This window comes from Mesoplodon bidens (genome assembly GCF_964165515.1).
Source record: "Mesoplodon bidens genome assembly, contig: HAP1_SCAFFOLD_349, whole genome shotgun sequence".
Lineage (NCBI taxonomy): Eukaryota > Metazoa > Chordata > Mammalia > Artiodactyla > Ziphiidae > Mesoplodon > Mesoplodon bidens.
In genome coordinates this window covers 300,191-323,176 of record NW_027672382.1, presented here as the reverse complement: position 1 = coordinate 323,176, position 22,986 = coordinate 300,191, and the positions used below count along the sequence as shown (strand labels likewise).

The 22,986-nt window shown below is 47.5% G+C and overlaps 1 protein-coding gene across 1 annotated transcript in view; it reads right to left on the bottom strand.

The window, feature by feature from the left end:
• Positions 1-22,986, bottom strand: part of LOC308610289 (forkhead-associated domain-containing protein 1-like) — a gene marked incomplete at its 3' end in the record, with an annotated part of 101,926 nt that overhangs the window by 13,201 nt on the left and 65,739 nt on the right. The window contains exons 8-13 of the mRNA XM_081259480.1: positions 20,772-20,861; positions 19,641-19,745; positions 15,787-15,894; positions 12,955-13,038; positions 11,772-11,924; positions 10,723-10,918 (exon numbers count right to left, since the gene is read on the bottom strand). Of these exons, the coding sequence (XP_081115606.1) occupies positions 10,723-10,918; positions 11,772-11,924; positions 12,955-13,038; positions 15,787-15,894; positions 19,641-19,745; positions 20,772-20,861 (736 nt within the window). The remainder of the gene's footprint in view (positions 1-10,722; positions 10,919-11,771; positions 11,925-12,954; positions 13,039-15,786; positions 15,895-19,640; positions 19,746-20,771; positions 20,862-22,986) is intronic.

Below are 22,986 nucleotides of genomic sequence, written 5' to 3'. Positions count from 1 at the left end.
GGCGTGTCAGAATGGAAGAGGTGGTTGGGTGAATGATGCCTCCCCCCCAAAGATGTCTGGCTCCTAATCCGTAGAGCCTATGAACATTACCTGACAGGGCAGAAGGACCTTTGCAGATGTGATGAGGGTAAGGATCTTGAGATGCGGGCTTATCCTGGATTAGCTGGGGGGACCCAACATAGGCGCATGGGTTCTTACAAGAAGCAGACACAGGGAGTCTGACTACAGACAGAGACGGTGTTGTGACAGAAGCAGAGAGTTGAAGGTGCTCCTCTGCCGTGAGCCAAGGAAAGCGGGGAATTTTTATTTCCTCGCCTTTTCCAGTCTAGAGACTAGAAAAGGCAAGGAAACGGATTCTTTCCTAGAGCCTCCAGAAGGAACCAGCCCCTTGCCTTTACCTTAGCGAAACTGATTTTGGACCTTTGGCCTCCAGAACTGTAAAAGAATAAATATGAGTGGTGTTAAGCCCCTAAGTTTGTGGTAATTTGTTAGAACAGCCATAGGAAACTAATATGGGGGGTGAAGGCAGGAGGTAGGATGAGAGGTGGGGAAATGCAGTGCATGTTCTGGAAGAGCTTAATTGGGTTAGAGCAGATGATGGGGGAGGGGAGGAGTAGAGGGAAGAGTCGGGATGGAAAGCTGAGCTCAGTTTGTGGCCAGCCTAGAACAGTAGCCTAAAGAGTATAAACTTGATTTAAACATCACTGAAATGTCACGAGTGTGACCTGTGTGCCCGGCCCTCTGCCAAGCAATCAACGCATCACCCCACTGTACTGTCCCGCCATCGCCTCCTTTTACACACGAGGCGGTCGGGCTCTGAGACCTGTGGCTGCTGGACGCCACACAGCTGGCAAATGGCTGAGCCAGGGCTTGGGATCACAGTGGTGTGACTCCAGGGTCTGAGTCACTGCTATTTCAGCTTCTGATGGAGCAGTGAGCTGGCTTAATGAAGGGTGACTTTTTTCTTCAGAAAAATAACCGGGATGTATTAGAGACGAAGGAGCCAGCAGCATTTCTCAACTGCAGCATCTCGACGTGTTGGGCTGGACAGTCCTCGTTGTGGGAGCCGTCCTGGGCACCGTAGGACGTTTAGCAGCATCCCTGGCCTCCACCTACTGGCTGCCAGGAGCATCACCCACCCAAGCTGTAATTATCAAAGATGAGAGGGTTTCAAGAAAGCAAACCGAGAGGGTTGGGTAGGCCAGGGAGAACATGGTGGGGGGAGGAAGCTGGGGCTTCAGTGCAGGGGGGCCACGTCAGTTGCCAAAGAGGCAAAGACAATGTGGGAAGTTGGTGGTGAGCACACAGGGTGTAATGCACTTCAAGGTCTTAGTGGGACAGGAGTACAAGCAGTAGAAAAGGAGCTGAAGAAGAAGTGGTCCCAGTGAAGATACACCAGCTTGAAGTGCATGTTTGATGATGAAGGAGAAAGATGGAGTGGGAGGCTGTAGACGCTGAAGAAGGAGGTCGTGATTCAGGAGCTTGTGCACAAGGTCGTCTGGGAGGGAGAGAGAAGGGGAGACTCAGGGAGGGAAGAGCTGCATTTGGAAAGAGAATGTAGTGAGGGAAGATGGAGGGAAAGGAGGAAAGGTGGGTGCGGAGAGAGACAGGAGGGGAGCTGAATAGGCTCGTGCCTGGGCCCTTGACCTCTGACATTGCCACTTGTTGAGAATTTCCAGCTTGGAAGAGTGAGAATAATAATATTATAATAATAGCTATTCAGTATTAACCACTTGCTGTGTGCCAGGCACCATGCCAGAAGTTTAACACGTGATATTTTCTGATCATTACAAACAGCCCAGCAAGGAAATGTGTTTGCATTTATAGGTGAGACACAGACGCCCAGCAAGGTTAAGCTATGGAGCTGGTAAGCAGTAGGATCAGAATTCAGACCTAGGTCTCTCATTCTCTTTTCAGAGAGACTAGAGGCTGGAGAGTGAAGGGCTGGGCTGGCTGATGTGAAGGGTGCGTGAGGAGAGGGGCGCTGGGCGGATCCCGAGATGGCAGAGATGGGTGATGCGGACTTGGGCTGTTGGAAAGAGGGATTTTCTTCTTTGGGAGAAGAAGCAATTCTTGATTATAGTTCTGGATACAAAAGTTACACATGCCTGTTACACAAATCCAAACAGGGCAGAAACCCATAAAGTGGAAAGTGTCCCCCCGCTGTATCCTCAGTGGCCGGCACACAGTAGGGCTGCAATAAATAGTTGTTGAACGACTGAGTGAAAGTCATGGCTCATGCAGTCTCATCATGCTGGGATAATACTCTCAACACTTTTATGTCTTTTCCTCCAGATTTCTCCTGTGGTCGGATATTGGCATTTGAAAAAAAAAAAAGAAAAAAAAGGGGAGAACACTGTGCATATTGTATTACAACTTTCTTTTTTTTCACATAAAAATACTGCGTATCTTGGATATCTGAGAAAGAGCGATTTTCTATGTATGCAGGGAATCCTTTTATTTGCAACAAAATCTTGCAGACATAGACACAATCAACTGAGCTTGCAAAGATCAATGTAAAAAGTCCTTTCTTTCCCTTATCAAAAGAAGCTGAGAAACCAGGCAGGAGGAGAGGGGAGCTGACTTTTAAGGTCCTCCTTACATGTTTCCTGTCTTCCAGTGGGACCACACAGTAATCCTTCACCAATCAGTTTTTTTTTTTTTAGGTCACAGCTTTTTAATTTTTTAATTGACATATAGTCAATGTAAAATATTGTATGTTTCAGGTGTACAACATAGTGATTCACAATTTTTAGAGGTTATATTCCATTTATAGTTATTATAAAATATTGGCTATGGGCTTCCCTGGTGGCGCAGTGGTTGAGAGTCTGCCTGCTAATGCAGGGGACATGGGTTCGGGCCCTGGTCTGGGAGGATCCCAAATGCCGCGGAGCGACTAGGCCTGTGAGCCACAACTACTGAGCCTGCGCGTCTGGAGCCTGTGCTCCACAACGAGAGAGGCCGCGATAGTGAGAGGCCAGCGCACCACAATGAGGAGTGGCCCCCGCTTGCCACAAATAGAGAAAGCCCTCGCACAGAAACGAAGACCCAAGACAGCCAAAAAAATAAATAAATAAACAAATGTGGGGTTTAAAAAAAAAGAAAAAAAATTAGGAAAAAGTGAAATTAAAAAAAATATATTGGCTATATTCCCTGTGCTGTAAAATATATCATTGTAGCTTATTTATTTTATACATAGTAGTTTGTACCTCTTTTTTTAAAATTGGAGTATAGCTGCTTTACGATGTTGTGTTAGTTTCAACTGTACAGCAATGTGAATCAGCTCTATGTATTCATATATCCCCTCTTTTTTGAATTTCCTTCCCATTCTGGTCACAAAAGGATGGAACGCTTCATGAATTTCCGTGTCATCCTTGCACAGGGGCCATGTTAATCTTCTCTGTATTGTTCCAATTTTAGTATATGTGCTGCTGAAGTAAGCACGGTAGTTTGTTCCTCTTATTTCCCTACCTCTAACTTGTCCCTCCCCCTTTCCCGCTCCCCACTGGTAACCACTAGTTTGTTTTCTATATCTGTGAGTCTATTTCTTTTTTTCTTATATTCAGTAGTTTTATTTTTTAGATTCCACATAAAAGTCATATCATACAGTATTTGTCTTTCCCTGTCTGACTTATTTCACTAAGCATAGTACCCTCCAAGTCCATCCATGTTGCTGCAAATGGCAAAATTGCATTCTTTTTTATGGCTGTGTAGTATTCCACTGCATATATAGATATAGATATAGATATAGATATTGATATATCACATCTATTTTTGGGGGGTGGCCACACCATGCAGCTTGTGGGATCTTAGTTCTCCAACCAGGGACTGAACCTGGGCCGTAGCAGTGAAAGCGTCAACTCCTATCCACTGGACCGCCAGGGAATTCCCTACTGCATCTTCTTTATCCACTCATCTGTTGATGGGCACTTAGGTTGCTTTTATGTCTTGGCTATCGTATATAATGCTGCTATGAACATTGGGGTGCATGTATCTTTTTGAATTAGTGGTTTTCATTTTAGGGGAATAAATACCCAGGAGTGGAATTGCTGGATCATATGATAGTTCTATTTTTAGTGTTTTGAGAAACCTTCAAACTGTTTTCCGTAGTGGCCACACCAATTTACATTTCCACCAACAGTGTACAAGGGTTCCCTTTTCTCCATATCCTCGCCAACACTTGTTATTTGTGTTCTTTTTGGTGACGGCCATTCTGACAGGTGTTAGGTGATATCTTAACCAATCAGATCTTTAGTAGTGACCCCAATCTCCTGGGCTGCTCATGACATGATCCAACAATAGTTACTCAACCTGGATTTCCCTGAGGGATTTATTCCAGGATTTTACAGACCTAGCTCGTTACGTGTGTTTTATCCCTTAGGACAATATTTTAAAAGGCAGGTAGTATGGTGGTTCAGAGCAGGGGCTTTGAGGTCACAGGGACCTGGATGGAGTCCCAGCTTTACCACTCGGCAGCTAGGAAATGCAGCCCATTGTCAAGAGCTGAGGAAGAAGGCCTGGGAAGAGAACTGAGTGCTCACGGCTAAGAAAATCTGACTAGCTGTCAAATAGAGATGCGGCAGGGGTCACAGGTAAAGGCACCTCGGCGTGAGTAAATCAAGCTGCCCTGCCTGTGCGCATACCCATCTGCTTGCCATCCACATTTAGTTCACATTCAATCAACAAGTATTCAAGGCTGATGCGGATGGCAGCTACCATTTACTAAGGCTTATGTGTGACCCCATGATTTGGGTACCAAGTCGTTTAATCCTCACAACTACCTGGTGAGATCTTAACCCCATTTTATAACCAAGTAAACAGAGGCACACAGAAGTCGAGACTTGCTCACACAATGAGTAAGCGCACACTTGAGAGTCACACCTTAGCAGCTGGTCTCCAAAGCCTGAACTCAGAATTATTCGCTCTAATGCAAATGGGGCTTTGCTGGGGCGAGGCCCGCGGTGCGCATCAGACACCCTTCACTCCAGGGAATGAAACTCTCAGGTTTGTCTCTGTTCAAGTTAACGACAGAACCTGTCCTCTAGGAACTGGGCATGTACCTGGTACCCCTCTGGATCTTCAGAGGGCATGTGGGGTCACAGAAAAAGCACAAGTGCTAGGGTCACAACGACCTCAGTTTGAGTCCTGACCCTACCATGTACCCGCTGTGTGACTTTGAGCAAGTTCCTTAATGTTATTGATACTCAGTTTCCTTACTTGCAAAATAAAGACGACAATAGTACCTGGCTCATTGGGCTGTTGGAAGATGAAAGTACACAGTACATGTAAAACAACTAACACAGTGACAAGTACCGAGGAGGAATTAAACAAACCATGGTTCCTACCCTCCTCTTAGGAACTGTGAACACACAAGGCTCTTAGGACTGCTTGTGTATGGTGATGAGTGACTGGGGGATCCCCTGCTGGCCTCAGTAATGGGAAGTACCTTGAATCACTTATCATGGTGGTCTAACACACAAAAAGTTTTTGAGCCAGCTTCTTCTTTTTTTTTTAGCGGTACGTGGGCCTCTCACTGTTGTGGCCTCTCCTGTTGTGGAGCACAGGCTCCGGACGCGCAGGCTCAGCAGCCATGGCTCACGGGCCCAGCCGCTCCGCGGCATGTGGGATCTTCCCGGACCGGGGCACGAACCCGTGTCCCCTGCATCAGCAGGCGGACTCTCAACCACTGCGCCACCAGGGAAGCCCCTGATGGCTTAATTTTGCAACCCATGTTTCTTTACGGTAATGTAAGACTAGATTTAGAGACAGAGGCTTCAGTGACTCCTAAAGCCTGGGGAGGGGACAGTGCACACATTGCTTGGCCCCGCTATTACTAGGATAGAGATCATGACCTTTCCTTGTTTTAGTTCTGATTTTGAAGAACAGCTAGAACTGTGGGCCACATCTCTCTTGGTTTCACGCACACTCAGACTCTGCCATGATTACAACAACAGTAATACAGTGGTTGGGGAGGGTCTGGGTTGCCAGGAGAAATGCAACGCCCCTCTTCTCTATGCTCTGTGTGAGGGGCAGGCACTTACAGAAAAGTTAATCTTGATTTTGCCTCTCTTTTTTTTCTTAAACCCCACATTTGTTTATTTATTTATTTTTTTGGCTGTCTTGGGTCTTCATTTCTGTGAGAGGGCTTCATCTAGTTGCAGCAAGCAGGGGCCACTCTTCATCGCGGTGCGCGGGCCTCTCACTATCGCGGCCTCTCGTTGCTGAGCACAGGCTCCAGACGCGCAGGCTCAGTAGTTGTGGCTTACGGGCCTAGCTGCTCCGCGGCATGTGGGATCCTCCCAGACCAGGGCTCAAACCCGTGTCCCCTGCATTAGCAGGCAGACTCCCAACCACTGTGCCACCAGGGAAGCCTTGCCTTTCTTTTTAAACACATTTAAAAGAAATTCGCACCACCTTCTGGATTACCTTAGACATATCCTGGCTGGGGTTGTTTAATCACCGGAGTTGAAAATCACTCCTCTATTCTCATTCATTATTGCAAGAATGTCAAGTTTGTGCAGCCTCCCTGGAGAGCACTTTGGCAAGAAGGATCAACGATAAATGTTGGAGTTTCCCAGGTGTGGCCCTGGGCTCTCCCTTCTCATTCAATACTTTCTTCCTAGTGATACCATTCACACGTATGGCTTTAATCACCATCCATCCATCCACCCGTCCATCCATCCCATCTGACTAAGCACCCGCTATGTGGCACATGTTCTTCTGGGTTCCGGGGCCACATCACTGATATGGTTGGATAACCAGGGTGACAGCTGCGTCCTTGGCACCTCACTTTGGATGTCTACAGGCACCTCACACTCATCTTCCCTCTCAAACCTGGTCCTCCTGTGGCATTCCTTACTCTGGATTTTAGTGAAGGAACCACATCTGTACTTTTAACACAAGCCAGAAACCTGGAGACCTGTAGCCCCCTTTCTCTCCATCACTTCCCTTCTAGCCATATCTAACTCCATCACTGAGGCCTGTTGATTCATCTCTTAAATGCCCCTGGAATCTTCTCTCTTGCTCCGTCCCCTCCATTGCCACAGTGAGGGCCACCATCGTGTCTTGTGACAGCCTCCTAACTGCTCTCCCGGGGTTCTGTGCTGGCCACCTTCCTGTACATTTTCCACTCGTGGCCAAGATGACTGTCTCCAAATGCAAGCCTGTTCCATCAGTTTCTTCCTTAAAACCTTTCGTGGGCTTCTCTCTGCTCTCAGGTTAAAGCAGAGCTTCTTACCAGCGCTCTGCAAGCCCCTGGCCACACCATGATACAGCCCCTGTGGACCTCCTTCACCAGTCCCTGCCCTCCGCCTCCATTTCTTTAAGCCCCTTGAGTTCTCCATGCTTCCTTCGATCCCACCACGCTGCTCCCTCCACCCAGAATGCCCTCCCCTCCCCTCTTTGGCAAATAACTCCTATGCACCCTGCAGTTGCCCTGCCGTCCCTGACCAGGTCAGAGCCCTGCACTTCTTCAAAGCAACTGTCATGATTAAAGTTTTACATGTGAGTGATTTTTCAGTTAAGGCCCCACCCTATTCCTCCCTGAGACCCTAAGATCTACAAGCGCAGGGAGAGTGCCTGTTAGTTCCCCAATATTTTATAATGAAAGATTTCAAATGTACAGCGAACAGGGAGGAATTTTACAGCCAACATCCATATACCCCATAACCTGGATTCTACCTGTTTCTGACCCCATTATATTTCCATCCTGCACTGTGCCTGGTATCTAGGAGGCCTGCGATAAATCTTTGTTGAATGAAAGTGGTTCATATCCTTCCACATCTAGGATGATAAAGATAAGATGAACAGGTATGTGTGAATAATATTTATGTCAGCCTCATCTATTAAGTGTGAAAAACTGGAAGCAACTTAAATGCCCATGATAGAGGACTGGCTAAATAAATTACGGTATATCCTTCAGAATGGGGTTCCTTGCCATCAGTGACAGCGATGATGTAGATCTGTGTATATTGACATTGAAGGATGCTCCAGATGTACTGTTAGGAATGAAACTAAAGGAAATTGGGTATAATATGACATTATTCTTTTGTAAAGTTAAAAAATCAATACACGTGGATAGGTAGTGCCTATTTTATGCCAGGTACTATTCTGAATACTTTACATATATCAATGCATTTTAATCCTCACAAAAATCCTACGGGGTGAGTATTCCCTATTATCCCCATTTTACAGGTAAAGAAACAGGCACAGAGAGGGGAAGTAACTTGCCTAGAATCACACAGCTCTTTCCATGGGAAAATGCCCTGGAAGTTCCACACAAAATATGATAGTAGTGACGATACCAAACGCTAGCGAGGATGTGAAGCAACAGGAACTCTCATTCATTGTTGGCGGGAACGCAAAACAGCCACTTTGGAAAAGAGTTTTGTGGTTTTCTTAAAAACTAAACGTACTCTACGGACTTCCCTGGTGGCGTAGTGGTTAAGAATCCGCCTGCCAATGCAAGGGACACAGGTTCAAGCCCTGGTCTGGGAAGATCCCGCATGCCGCAGAGCAACTAAGCCTGTGTGCCACAACTACTGAGCCTGTGCTCTAGAGCCTGTGAGCCCCAACTACTGAGCCTGCGTGCCAAACTACTGAAGCCTGCGCACCTAGAGACCATGCAACGCAACAAGAGAAGCCACTGCAATGAGAAGCCCGTGCACCACAAGGAAGAGTAGCCCCCGCTTGCGGCAACTAGAGAAAGCCCGTGCGCAGCAATGAAGACCCAACGCAGCCAAAAATAAATAAAATAAAATAAATTAAAATTAAAAAAAACACCTAAATGTACTCTAACCACACGATTCAGCAACCGCGCCCTTGGTATTTACTCAAAGGAGTTGAAAACATGTCCACACAAAACTCTGCACGTGGACGTTTATGGCAGCTTTATTCATAACTGCCAAAAGTTGGAAGCCACCAGGATGTCCTTCAGTAGGTGAATGGAAAATGGAATATTATTGGGCACTTAAAAAGAAAAAAAGAGCTATCAAGCCATGCAAAGACTTGGAGGAAACGAAAATGCATATTACTAAATAAAAGAAACTAATCTGAAAAGTTGTATGATTCCAACTACATGATATCCTGGAAAAGGCAAAAACTAGGGCGATGGTAAAAAGATCTGTGGTTGCCAGGGGCTGCGCGGGGGCTGGGAGGGAGCACAGAGGATTTTCAGGGCAGTGAAACTATTCTTTTTTTTTGGGGGGGGGATAGGTTCTTTTATTTGAAATAAAAATGTCCAGTTTTGAAAAGAAAAGAAGGTTTCTTAAAAACATAAGTCCTCAAACCACAGGTTTCCCCATGACGAGTTGAATTCCTGAACACTGCAGAGGGATTACTGGAGATGTTGATTACTTAAGGCACTAATAGGAGGGCACTGAAGAACAGCAGGGCCAGGCTTCAATCAGACAAATGTGCGCTGCCCTCGAGGAATTGCATAGGCTGGCTTTGAAGTTGGCTTCTCCTTTGCTTCTTTTTATTTTGTTAAACTTGTAGCTTTACTTTCCTCAATTTCTAGAATATCAGTTTCTAGATATTTGGGTTTATGGGTTATCATCATTTTGCTTTATTACCACGTCCCTGATCTGTAACTTCACCCACCCCACTTCCCCTCTATGGACTCCACAGGTGGCTTTTAATGAATTCTCTGTCCTTTCTGTTACTGTGTAGTTACAGAGTGACCTGAGAAGTGAAACTCATAAATCGAGTTGACCTAATACCAGGGCTTTGTGCACAGAATCCACCAATCTGCTCAGAGATGGCCTGATCTGAACCACATCCCCCACCATGCTCCCTGGCTTCTGCTTAGGGCAGTAGATTTGGGATCCAAGGCACCTTCAGGACTGGACCATCTTCCCGGTGGAGCATCGTGATTTACAGGGCCTCTGGGTCCTCCCCGGGGTGGGCCTCATTATTGGTGGACCTGCTGGTCTCAGGACTTAATGAAGCTCAGGTTGTTGATGTCTTATCGCAGAAAGAATTCAGTGAGAGACAAAGTGATAGGTAAGACGTGGACTTATTTAGAGAGAAACACACTCCACAGACAGAGCGTGGGCCATCTCAGAAGGCGAGAAAGGCCAGGGCAGTGAAACGATTCTGTATGATATTATAATGGTGGATACATGTCATCACACATTTGTCCAAGCCCAAACCCATAGGATGTACAACAGCAAGAGTGACCCCTACACAGCACTGTAAATCAACTACACTCCAATAAAATTAAAATGAAAAAGAGTGAACCCTAATATAAACCATGGACTTTGGGTGATTAGGATGTGTCAATGTAGGTTCATCAGTCCTGACAACTGTACCTCTCTGGTGCTGATGCTGATAAATGGGGGAGGCTGTGTATGAGTGGGGACAGGGGGTACCTGGGAAATCTCTGTATCATCCTCTCAATTTCGCCATGAACATAAAACTGCTCTGAAAAACGTCTCTGCTCTCTCTATGTATATATAGGGTTACTTCTGAGAGAGAAGATTGAGCATAATTGCGATTTTTCCTGTTGACTCTGTAACGTCTCCTTTTTCTCCAGTAATCACGTCGCACTTGTGTACTTTTTTCCAGGAACACTGCTTCTCAAGTGGTGAAGCAAAGTGAAGTCTGGAGAAGGGAACACTTGGCCACATACCTAAGAAGCCTCCCTCAACAGATGTCCCATCGTGATCAGATTCAACGCAATATTTCAGTCATGTAACTATGTGAGAAAAGAGTTTCAATCACCTTTGTTGGAGCTGGAGAACTGGATCCCCACCTCGTGGAGGAGATGCTCCGTTTCCTCCAGCCAGGACAGTGACAGGCGCAAGATGTCCAGCGCCACCTTCTGGAGCCCTGAGACAGGTGGGCTGACCTGCAGGTGCTGCAGGAGGTCGACCTCCTTCTTCAGGTCATTGCTACAGCAAGACATTGTCATGCATGCCTGGAAAGAGATGAGGTCGTGAGGAGCCCGGGCACCATCGCCAGAAATACCACCTGATGGCTGTGACCCGCACAGAGCAGTGTTCTTGACGGGCCCGTGAAGCAGGCAGGGCCGTATGTTGGCCGCCCTGTGACGGCCCAGTTCTACTTCCCTTTTTTGGGGGGCGGAAGGAAGGAGGCAGCTTTTATTTCACGTGCACTCTAATTGGGACTCTGGATGGTCAAAGAGACCCTTTGTTTAGGTATAGGCAATTCCAAAGCCAAATTGCCAAGGACGATTTGGCTGAAAGGGGAAGCAAATTTGGTTACAGAATTCCTGCTGAGATCAACACACAAGCTGGTCATAAAGTGCGGTTTCCTGATTTGAAAGAGTGCTGACAAGCCAACATTTGCCCAGACTCCCCAGATAGCAGCTGCATATTTCCAGAGAAAGCAGAAGCAGCTGCCTGATGTGATAAGCTGGATCCCTGCATGGGAGCCATGAAGTGGGGGCTCTGCCAGACCCTCTGGTCCAATAAGGGTAAGAGCAGCCTTCCACTGCTGGGACAGAAAAGAAAACTGCAAATAAAGAGCAGAATGTTTCTTTGGTTTCTCTGGAAATAACACGGGGCTGTTTTTTTTTCCCCCGGGGTCTGGGGCCTCCCAAAGGCAGTACTTGGAGTGTGTCGGGCAGCTTCTCCTTGGCCACACCAAGTTCACCTGGGAGGCATTTCTGGAGGTCCTTTGTTTTCTGATCTCAAACAGATTTCTCCAACAAGAGAAAAGGTGGACTAAAAGCAGAGCTGGACAATTTCCTGAACAAGGAGCACAAAAATGAGACACAGGGGACATTTGAGGAATGGAGAAGGGGGCACCTGGCAACGGTCTAAGGATGTCTTCAGCTTCTTGATGTTCTGGGTGATTTCCTCCTCTTTGCAGCTGCTGAGCTGGGTCTCCTTCTGCAGGGTCTGCTTTTTCTGCCAAACGTTGATATTGTCCTCTGTGACCCTGCTGCTCTTCTCTAGTAACTGGTGAGAAAAAGAAAAAAAAAAAGATTTAAAATGCAGGGTGGGGCTTCCCTGGTGGCGCGGTGGTTGGGAGTCTGCCTGCCGATGCAGGGGATGCGGGTTCAAGCCCTGGTCGGGGAAGATCCCACATGCCGCGGAGCAACTGGGCCTGTGAGCCACAACTACTGAGCCTGCGCGTCTGGAGCCTGTGCTCCGCAACAAGAGAGGCCGCGATAGTGAGGCCCGCGCACCGCGATGAAGGGTGGCCCCTGCTCGCCGCAACTGGAGAAAGCCCTCGCACAGAAACGAAGACCCAACCCAGCAAAAATAAATAAATTAATTAATTAAAATGCAGGGTGGCTCTGGGGGGAGGGGACCTGGAGGGCTTCAGCTTAAGCTCAGAGGAGGGAGGTCCTGGCGTGTTTTGGGGATGGCTCTGGAGGGTGGATATTGGCTCTGTCACCGGGGCATGTTTCCCAGGATCAGAGATGGTTTTTTAAGAGCCAAAGGCCTGTCATGTGGCCACAAGTGTGTTCTAGATTCTTCTGCATTCTGGGAGGGATTCATCACGCTGAGCCTGATGCTGTGGGCTCCTAAAAAGGAGGTCGTCCGAGAGAAGCCCGTGGTGTGATCTTGTGACCCGCGCGCTGACACCCAGGATTGGAGAGGATAAACGGAAGGATAATAAGGCATCGTTACAGCCAGAGGCCCACCCTCACTGCCATCTGCCACTTCAGGAGGAACGAGCGAGCGAGGACGCACCGTCCATGCTGAGGCCGCCCCTTTCCTCGCGGGGCTAACGGAGGTTCACCGTGCGGGTCTGCCGACCAGACACAGTCCTGGGTGGTTTAATTTGATTTTCACAGAAACACTGCAAGGGAGTTTAACTGGCTTTTACTTTAAAAGCCAGGAAATCCCAGAAAATCAAAACAAATTTCATGGTGTAGCAACAGTGTGAAAAATATGTGCCACCAACAAAAAACAGGAACATATGCTCCCAGTGTCTGGAGCCCCGGGTCCCTGAAGGAGAAAGTGGGGAAGAGAGACGAGCCGTCTGATTGGAGACAGGTTTGTCCTGGAATGGTTTCACGCGTCCGCAAGTGGCCTTGAGGACCTGACCTCTGAAAAGCTCCAGCTGCAGCACAAAGAAAGGGAAGGGGATGAGGTGAGTGGCGCAGCTGCAGCTGCAAGGCTAGGGGAGGCACCTCCATCGCTGGGTCTGGGAGAAATCGGTGAGAAGGCTCTGCACGCCTTTAGTGGTCATTATGGGTAATTAACACCTTCACCTCTCACCGGAAGGGGCAGTGCCCACACAAGAGAGGGGGACAGCAGGTTTTAATGACTTTTCAGGTGTGCCCGCTTAACCTAGCCGACGCACACGGTCAGCACACACACGTCTCGGGCTCTCGGAAGAGCCACTTGCTGCCAATTATCCAGTGGGAAGTCCAGGGCCAGGAGTGCTCTTCCGTAATTGCTACGTTGGCACCAGGCTGTGAGATAAACATTGAGGCTGCCAGCCCGGGTAACTCGTGTCATCAGCAAGGGCTCCTGGGGAGAGAAGGTGGAGCTGCCTGCTGCCGTTTTGTGCCTTAGACCTTGTGTCCTGAAGACGACGTCTCCTGTATTCCTCTCCAGGTCCCCGGAGCCTGGTGCAGTGCCTGGCACACAGCAGGCACTCAATAAACGTTCATCGAATGCTTAGAACAGAAACACCTGTCAAGTCAGATGTTCAAAGTCCTCTCCTTCAGTTCAGCCAGTTTTTACTGAGTGCCTCCCTGATGCTGGTGTCTTCATATTATGGATGATGAAACAATGCAGTTAAATTAAATCAGGGCTTCTAGAATGACGAGTTCAAGATGCCCCAGGCTCATGAGACTTGAACGGCAAAGAAGCCCATGATTCTCTGGAAATTTCCCAACGTGATGGCCCTTGGCCTGGGTTTTTGGCTCACTGGCAAAATGTGGTCATGAAAGGCTCTAAAACAGAGCCCTGAAGGACCACAAGGGCCACGGAATCAATGAGAACGTCAACAGGTCCTAAGACACAGGAGTCTGCTGCACACCAGGGAGCTCTGGGAAGCCAAGTAGAGGAATTGTGACTCTCCTAAGGACACCTCTGCAGTCATCCTGCCAGAAGCCAGCCGGGTGATTGGAGGGACTCTGGGTCGTCTGCTGGTTTCATGGCCAAGGGAGGGTCCTAGCTCGCCTGAGGAAGAGGTTATGTAGAGAGGGCCCTGTGGGCAATGGCCCGCGTTATCACCAGAGGCGCCCTACAGGACTGCTTGGTGGGGGGTGGGGGTGGGAAGGGACAGGTCCTGCTGGACGATGGGCTGAGTCCTGTGGTCACTGGCCTGGGGAAGGGCAGGACTTTAGGTCGGGAGTGGGCTGTGGAGACAAGGGGGTGAAGCAGGAAGGCCCAGGCAGCGCAGAGAAGCCTCGTTCGTCCTTTCTCTCTCGAGTCTAGACCTGGAGGAATCTCAGTGTCTTTGAGGGTCTTCCTGGATGACCCCTGACCAGAGCCATGACCAGGCGCTCGGCAAGTGGCGCAGATCATGCCCTCAAGGCGGGTGTGCGCCGTGAGTGCAGAGTGCCAGCAAGGTGAGGGGTAGCCCAGGTGCACGGAGGGAAGCCCAGGCTGGCGGGCTCTCTGCCTTGCTAAGGGGTCGGCACCCTGCAGGAGAAAGGACACCGGGGGTGATGGTGTGGAAGTTGGTTGAAGAGGCTTTAAAACCTACCTGAGGGTCAGCATCGTCCTTTAACTTGTGGGTGCCTCTGAAGTTTAGCGCGTGGGACAAATTCCGGTCACACTGATGGTTCAGGCTTGGATGCTACCAAACGCAAGGGCTTTGGGAACTGGGCTGGGTGGGACGGAGGGCTCCTTTGAGGATTGTGGTTCTTAACCTTTTTTGGTGGTTTACAGATCCTTCTGAGCACCCAATGAGTGACGAGGTGGACTCACTCTCCCAGAAAAAGAAAAGCACAAACACATACATGCAAAACGTTCTTGGTCCTCCTGGAGCCGTGGCTGCCAGGAGAGGATGCCTCGTGGAGGGGGTCCAAGATGGGCTGCCCTCGGTGGGCTGTGTTCTGGAGGGCCAGTGCCCCGTCTTGGGTTCTCCTTTGCTCTCCCTTAGCCTTTGGTGAAGGCTCGTTTGCATGTTCTGGCCCTCATGTCTGTGCCACGTGTCAGAGGAAGGGCCACTGGGCCATCGTGGGTCAGAGCCCTGGGAAATGGCCCTCTCCCCACCCTGCCCACCTCCACCTGGCATAAGCTGTGGTATTCTGGGTTTTACTTTATTAAGAAAAGTGGCAGGACTTCCCTGGCGCTCCAGTGGTTAAGATTCCACGCAGCCACTGCAGGGGGCACGGGTTCCATCCCTGGTTGGGGAACTAAAATCCTGCAGGCCACGCGGTTCAGCCAAACAAAACAAACAAACAAACAAACCAACAAACAGAAATGTGGCATTTCCCTGGGGACACTGACTGTAGCATCTGTTTGGGGTCCCAGAGGAAGAAAGATCGCTGTAAATGTCAGGACAAAAAATGTGAAGGAGAAAGTGCTAGAAACACCACCGGGGTCAAGAGCTCAAACCCTTCCCAAGAGGGAACCGCACAGCTGGTTCCCTGGGGTGGGCCTTGAGCTGGGACTGGCTGCTTGGTCAGGGTCTCAGGCAGCAGCAAACACTGGAGTGGGCAGCTTCCCAGAAGGAAAAGCCTCTTTAGTGAAATCCACGGGGACGCCGAAGCCGCACAAAGCCCTGCCCCTGAGATAAGCGGGTGAACTAAGCCAGGCCGTCTTCCTCCTCATTCATCCCTGCCGGCCGCTTGGGTGCGGGATTCCGTGGAGAGCACGGGCCCGTGAAGGGGCTCTGCAGCACGCCTACCTGACCTACTGCCCTTTCCAAATTGGCTTTAATGAGGTTTTCTCTGTTCCTCATTTCTTGCAGCTGAAGCAATTTCCTTCTGGAATCCTGCCGAAGCTTCTCTTCCACCTGAAAGGATGATGAAAGCGTGGGCTTGCTGCTAATGTGATCATCATGCCCTCTGGGGAAACTCTTCTGGGGGGGCTGCTAATGGCAGTGGGGGAGTCCCTGAGGGGTAGGGACAGCTGCAGCCCAGCAGCAGGGGTCACAGGCATGCACAGGGTGGAGGCAAACTCACAGGGAGTTGCCCCCTACGGGAAAGGGCCGAGCTCTGCACCCGGGACTCAACTATGTTCTACCGCACACTCCCATCCCAGCTCGGTCCCAAACAAGCCGTACGACACTCGGAAAGTTATTTCACTGCTCCGTGACTCAGTGTCCTCATCTGTCAAATGGGGATGATGATACTAGTATCACTGCATAGAGTTATTGTGGGGATTCAATGTTTGGAATAGTGCTTAAGGGCTCTGTGAGTGTGTTAAGTACTGTTGTAACCTAGGAAAGGTGGACAGGAATGTCCGCCGTACAGTCTCGTTCTAATAACTCGTGATGGGTACTTGGAAATGTTATGATTGGGTTTATTATCATAACTGTTTGTCGTTACCACTTTGAGCACACTCACTGGTGGTAACCTCTCTGGAGGCTTGCTAAAGCAATGTCTATTAAGAACTGCAGCCTGCCAAGGAAGGTATTTAAAGTGGAGAAGCTTGCCTACTTTTCCCCCCTTGCTTGGGTAACAGTCAACGCACGGTAAGCTTGGGCGTGCTCCACGCTACCCTTGGCTGGCCAGTGTAGGCCTTGCAGCTGCTCAATTCTTGGATGCACCTGCTGAGCCCTGGGCCCTGGCACTAACAGGAAATGAGGCAAACTCTCATAAATAAATGGAAAGTTTTTGTGCTGAAACAAATTCACAGGCTGTTTTTTTAGGGATCTGAAGAGGGGGATCACAGGGATGTAATAAAAGACCCAGAAAAGCCCTTAAGAGCTTTCTTCTGAGTAGTGTGGTCCAGTGGAAGAGCCTCTACCCAGCTCCGTTACCTTGGAAAAGTCATCTAAGCTCTCTGGGCCTTAGTTTTCTCCCAGGTCTAAACATGCTCTGACTTCTATGTCAGCAGCCTTTTTCATGTGCTGCAAAAGCCAAGTCCAGCCTTGGACTCTGCCCCTGTCTGTGTTCTGCATGAACAGCCCCCGTTCCCGTCCCCAAGCCTCAGAGTCACCTTCAGCGGCCGCCCTGCTCCCTCCCTCACACTTGGTGGTCTCACGCCTGTCCTCCAGTCCCTCTAACATGCAAGCTGGACTGTGACAACTGGCCTCCTCGCCTCGAGTTTAGATTCTTCCAGTGCAATCTTAACGGTACTCTGAGAGTTACCCAGCTGTAAGGCAGCTCTGTCCAACAGAAATTTCTCCAGCGGTACAGGTACTCTGAGCGAGGCTGTGTTGTCTAATACGGCAGCCACCAGCCACATCTGGGGATCGAGCACTCGAAATGGGGCTGGTGTGACGGAGGAACTGAACTAAAAATTTTAGTTAATTTTCATTAATTTCAGTGTAAACAGTAGCATGTGGCTGTTTGCTACGCCAGCGTCACTGAAGTCAGACGAACCTGGAGTCAGACAAAACCGACTGTGCCATTGGGCTAGTTACTTTACTAGTAACTAGTAGCCTTGACTTTCTCATCTGTAAAATGGAGAGGATGATTTCTAGATCACAGCGCTGTTGTGAAGATGAAGAGATGAAATGTTCAAGGGAACTCCTAGTACGTGAGAAATTGTAACGATCATTTTCACCCTGATTACTGTCCACAAATGTCATTGCATCAGTCACTTGTTCAGAAGCCTTAGGAGCTCCCCACTGCCTGTGTGGTACAGAGCCCAAGTGCCTGAACTAAGGCAAAACACCAAGCTAGGGATTCAAGAAGACCCTACGAACTCTGAACGAGGTAAATAAAACTGAATCCACCCCTAGATAAACCATAATAAAACTGCTGGAAATCAAGGGAAAAGACAATCTTAAAAGCAACTGGAGAAAAAGACAGATTATGCAAAGGTACAACAGTTAGGCTTACAGATGACTTCTAAATAGAAATAATAGGAGCCACAAGACAATAGTGACATATCTAATGCTGTATCTAATGTGCTGAAAGAAAAGAATTGCCATTGTAGAATTCAATACGCAGTCAAATGTGTTTTAAGAATGGAGGTTAAATATACATCTCCAGACAGACAAACAGGCACATTTGAGAATTTGTCATCAGCAGAGCCACCATGAGGGAAAACATTAAAGGGTATTCTTCAGACACAAGAAAAATGAACCCAGGTGGGTGATCAGAGATGCAGAAAAGACAAGCAACAGTAAGGGTAATGTGTGGATATGATACTGACTATAGCAAAACACTACTAATGTCTTGGGGGTATTAACTATCAAGAGGAGTTTAGAAAATGACAGCAATGGCTTATAAATCTGGAGGGGGTAAGTGAGGTTAAGGTGTTTGAAACTCATTGCACTGTCAAGGAGAAGGGCATAATTATCAACTACTATTGCCTCTTGGTAAGTTAAGAATGCAGGGCTTCCCTGGTGGCGCAGTGGTTGAGAGTCCGCCTGCCGATGCAGGGGACATGGGTTCGTGTTCCGGTCTGGGAGGATCCCACATGCCACGGAACGGCTGGGCCCGTGGGCCATGGCCACTGAGCCTGTGCGTCCGGAGCCTGTGCTCCACAACGGGAGAGGCCACAACAGTGAGAGGCCCACGTACCGCAAAAAAAAAAAAAAAAAAAAAAAAGAATGCATATTGTAGTCTTCAGGATGACTACTAAGAGAATAGTAGAAGAGTGAAAAACTTAATTAATGTGTGATTTTGGTGAGTCAAGGATGAATGCTATTGTCTTACTATTACTAAAAGAATAGTAAAAAAGTGAAATATTTCCAAGCTAATAGAGGGGGAAAGTGGAATAAGAGAAAACCATCCACTCAGAAGGAGGCAAGAAAGGAGAGAAAAAGGAACATAGCACAGATGGTACAACTGGTATTGAGCAAGAAGGTAGATTTAAACCCCAGTACACGAGTAATTACATAATATAAATGGACTAAAAGTCAAAGATTGTCAAACTGGATTTTGTAAAAATGATACGCTATTTGAAGGCATATGTCTAAACCTTAAGACAAAAATTGACAGAGAACATATGAAAAAGATATGGTATGAAAACTCTAACCAACAGAAAGCCAGTGAGGAAGCTAAATGACAAAGGAGACGTTAAGGGAGAAACACTACTAGAGATGAAAAGGGACATTTCATGATGATCTAAAGTTTTGCTCTACAGGAAGTGTTAGGATTCTAAATTTATATGCACCTAGTAACACAGCCTCAAAACATATAAAGCAAACATCGTTCATATTAAAAGAAGAAACACACAAATTACAAACATGTTGAGATTTTTAAAAACATTCTCAATGATGGAACAAAAAGACAAAAAAAAATCAATATGAGAATTTAAGTTGGAAAAACATCATTGGCAAACTTGATTTAATGGATCAATTCTTTCTTAGATAATTTCACAATTAAGATTTGAAGGCAGTCTAGGGTAGTGGTTACTCACAGGAGCTTTGGAGTCAGGCAGACCTGGATTCAAGTTCTGCCACAACTACTTTATGCAAGTGAACTTGGATAACTTCCTTCACCTCTGTGTCAGTTTTCCCGACTGTAAAGTGGGGTTAATACCAGTATAGACCGCATGGGGTCATTGTGAGGATGAACAGAGATGATGCAGGTGGAGTGCTGGCCCCAGAGTGGTTCCCAGGCCGACCTGTCCCTGCCATACCTTGCTCTTTTCCTGCAGCGTCATAGAGATCAGGCTCTGCTCGGTACTGCTCCTTTTCAGCTCCACCCTCAGCTTCCTCATTTCTTTTTCCATGTCATGGATTTGCTGAAAGAGTTCCAACAACAGGGAAGTCAACTTCAGAACTCATTTCATCCGGTTCATTAAGGCAGAAACCTAGTCTGGGATTCGCTTCATTCCTTCCCTTGGGGGACAATTCCACATCTTTGAGGCAAAGGAGACTTTCTTTCAACGGATGCAGAGAAAGGGCTGGGTGAGGGAAAATTTGAGTTTCTTTTGAAGATCAGCATGGATCCTGGATTAAACAGTATAAGATACCTATCCACTCATTAGAGTCTCTTTCCTTGGGGCACATTTTTGAGTTCAATCTAAATAAGGGCTGTTTGGAAGACACAATGGGCACAGTTTGGAAGCAAAGAACAATGACATTTTTCTTTTATCTCATTTGAGGCAGAGAAGTGTGCTCCTGACAGAGAGAAGAACACACGTCTCCTTTCCCCGTCCCAGGCACGGTCCTTCCCAATGGATGGAAAACGTATGCCTGGTGATGTGCACGAGGGTTCGGGCCAGTACAGGGGGTGAACATTTATATTGAGTTGTCATCATTTCACTGTATTGATTTTTATGTTCACCTTCCATACAAGGCCAGTGATACATTTGCTTTTTATTTTGTTTTTATGAATTGTTGTAAAATTGAATGTATTTAAGCAAAAATAATTCAAGAAGAGTTGTGTTAATAACAGTGATCAGGGCCGTGATAAAACTTGTGACAGTGGATCATGAAAGTCTGGGCATCAAAGTCCAGGGGTAGGGACCACGTTGAATTTCTAGCAGCATACGGTGGCCACCTCCCGTCCCTTTCCCCAGGGGAATCCTGATGAGGGGCCTTGAGCCAACTGCCCAGAAAATCTGGGGAGAGTGTGTTTTCCATGGACTTTTCACCCATCTCTTTGAGGCTAGCAAATCAAAGAATTAGGAGACTACATTAACAGACAAACACCCAGAAAGCCCCAGAGCTTGTGCTAGCTAATGAGCCAAGGAACCCCTCCAAAACACTCAAGGTCACAATCTAGGCTTTCAGTGGACACCTAGGGGTCAGGAGGTTCAACGCACGGTTTTGCAGAGTTTTAACTCTTTCTCTTGGGCTTCCCACTTCTCCTTCTGGGCATCTTCCTTCTGTAACTCTTCTTTCAGCACTGAGCACTGTGGAGAAAAAGGACAAGGCCACAGGGGCTTGGCTGGGGGTCCCAAGTACCTGTGTTCACGCCCAGGAGTGTTTCCTGCTGTATAACCCAATCACACCTCTGAATTCTGAGAGGTAAGACCATTTGTGTGATGGGAGCACGGGATCCTGCAGTCGTTCCCAGTTCACCCCTCTCATGAGTTCTGAGGAATAGAGCATCCAAATTCCTCTTCAAAGTTAGCAAACTTCACTGCAGGGGAAATCCAGCTTTGCAGAGTCTGGGTACTTAGGGTGCAGGAATTGGGATGTTTTCACGCTGTGACCGGTGAGGGTGGAGGGGCCCGAGCCAGTGAGCTCGGGTCCATCTTACGGCTTTTGTGCAGGTTGAGTCTCAAAGACACAACTGCGCCGACTGGTGTGGAGGGGTAAACGGAGCTGTCTTGCCCGAAGGCGGCTCGGCAACAGGAATTAACGGCATAAGAATGGATGTGCCTTCTTTTGACCCAGCAATTCCCACTTTAGGAATGTACCTTAAGGACAATGACTGGAGAAATAAGTAAATCTGTAGTTTCAAGGATGCTCTTCACAGAATTGTCCGTAACAGTGGAAGAAAAAAAAAAAAAGAGGAAACAACCCAAGTGTTGTTTAGAACAGCAGACCACTTTATAACACTGGGTACATCCAGGAGAAAGTATGTAGCTTTTAAGACGAATGATAAGAGCGTTGATTTATTAGCATGGGAAAATAGTAAGTATTTAAAATTTTTAAAAATGTGCATAGTATAAATTCACTATAAAATGATTGATTGATTGATTTCTAGGCAATATATAGAAATAAGACTGGAAGAACATACATGAAAATATTAACACTGATTTCTCAAGGTTGCATTTCCTCTCCTCTCTTTTTATTTTTTCTTCTCAATGTCATCTACTTATTTTTCTAAAATTAACACACATGATGTATGTCATTAAAAAAAAAGGCATATCAAATGTTCACAAGAGCAGAACCCTTGGTGGTGACGAGCCCTTCTTCTATTGGCCAGCACAGTCTAGAGGAGAAGGGACCTCATTCCGAGGTCAACGAGGAAGGGGAAACGGGGACATAAATCATCCAAATGCATTTCAGGAGGTAGAAGAGCCAAGCAGGTGCTGTCTTTGCAGATTCCTTCTACTTAGCACCACCTCTGCATCCCCTTCCCGTCCCCAAAACACACACACACACACACACCCCACATAAAACAGCTATAGCACATGCCTGGGAAGACACTCTGCTTGGGAGAAACGAATGCAGAGGGCTTGGCCAGGCAGCCAACCCAGGGCAGAGGCAGAACAGCACAACTAAAACCAGCCTCCCACTTCTCAGAAAACGATTTTGTCATCCCCATTTCACAGATGGGGAAATGGAGGCCAAATAAGTTACAATAAAAGAAAGCTCTGGGATGGGACCCTGGTCTGTCTGATCCCAAAGCTCATGCAGTGCCTTTCACCAGCTCCAAACTGGATATGGTACTACGTACCAGGTATTACTTATTGTGCCTTTTCCTTGGAACCTCAAGATCTGTTCTCACCCCACCCCCATGCAGACCTAGCTATCGGGTAGCCTCTGGGAATCTCTGAGTTGCCACCTGAGATGAAAGCTTTCAGGTTTTACCTTGACTCACAGAAACAGGCACATCATGCAAATACTGAGAAATCTTATCCTATAGAGTCAGGATTCTAAAGTTAGCATTGAAGGCAAGAGTTGCAAATAGTCAGTTACATGGAAAAAGCTCTTTGCTTGCCTACCACGTTCATCTTCCATAGAGACATTCTACACACTAAAGTCTAAGGAAGAAATGAGAGTCTGCGTGTTTGCATCTGGATCTTCAGATATTCTGCTTTGAAGACAATTATGAGAACCAGTGGTGCTGGGACCATGATGCAGCCGTGTGGTCATCCTTGCTCACAGAGAGATCGTATTCTGTTTAATGTTAAACTTTGTACTGGCAGTATATGCTCATAGGTGTGTTTGTTGCTGGGATTAAACAAACTCATTTATAATAGGGGTTAGAAAATGTTTGCTGGATTTGAAAATATATATTGCTTATTCTGAGCCACATACACACTGTCCTTTGAAAGGCTTCAGAGAAGTTGGCCACCTGCCCAG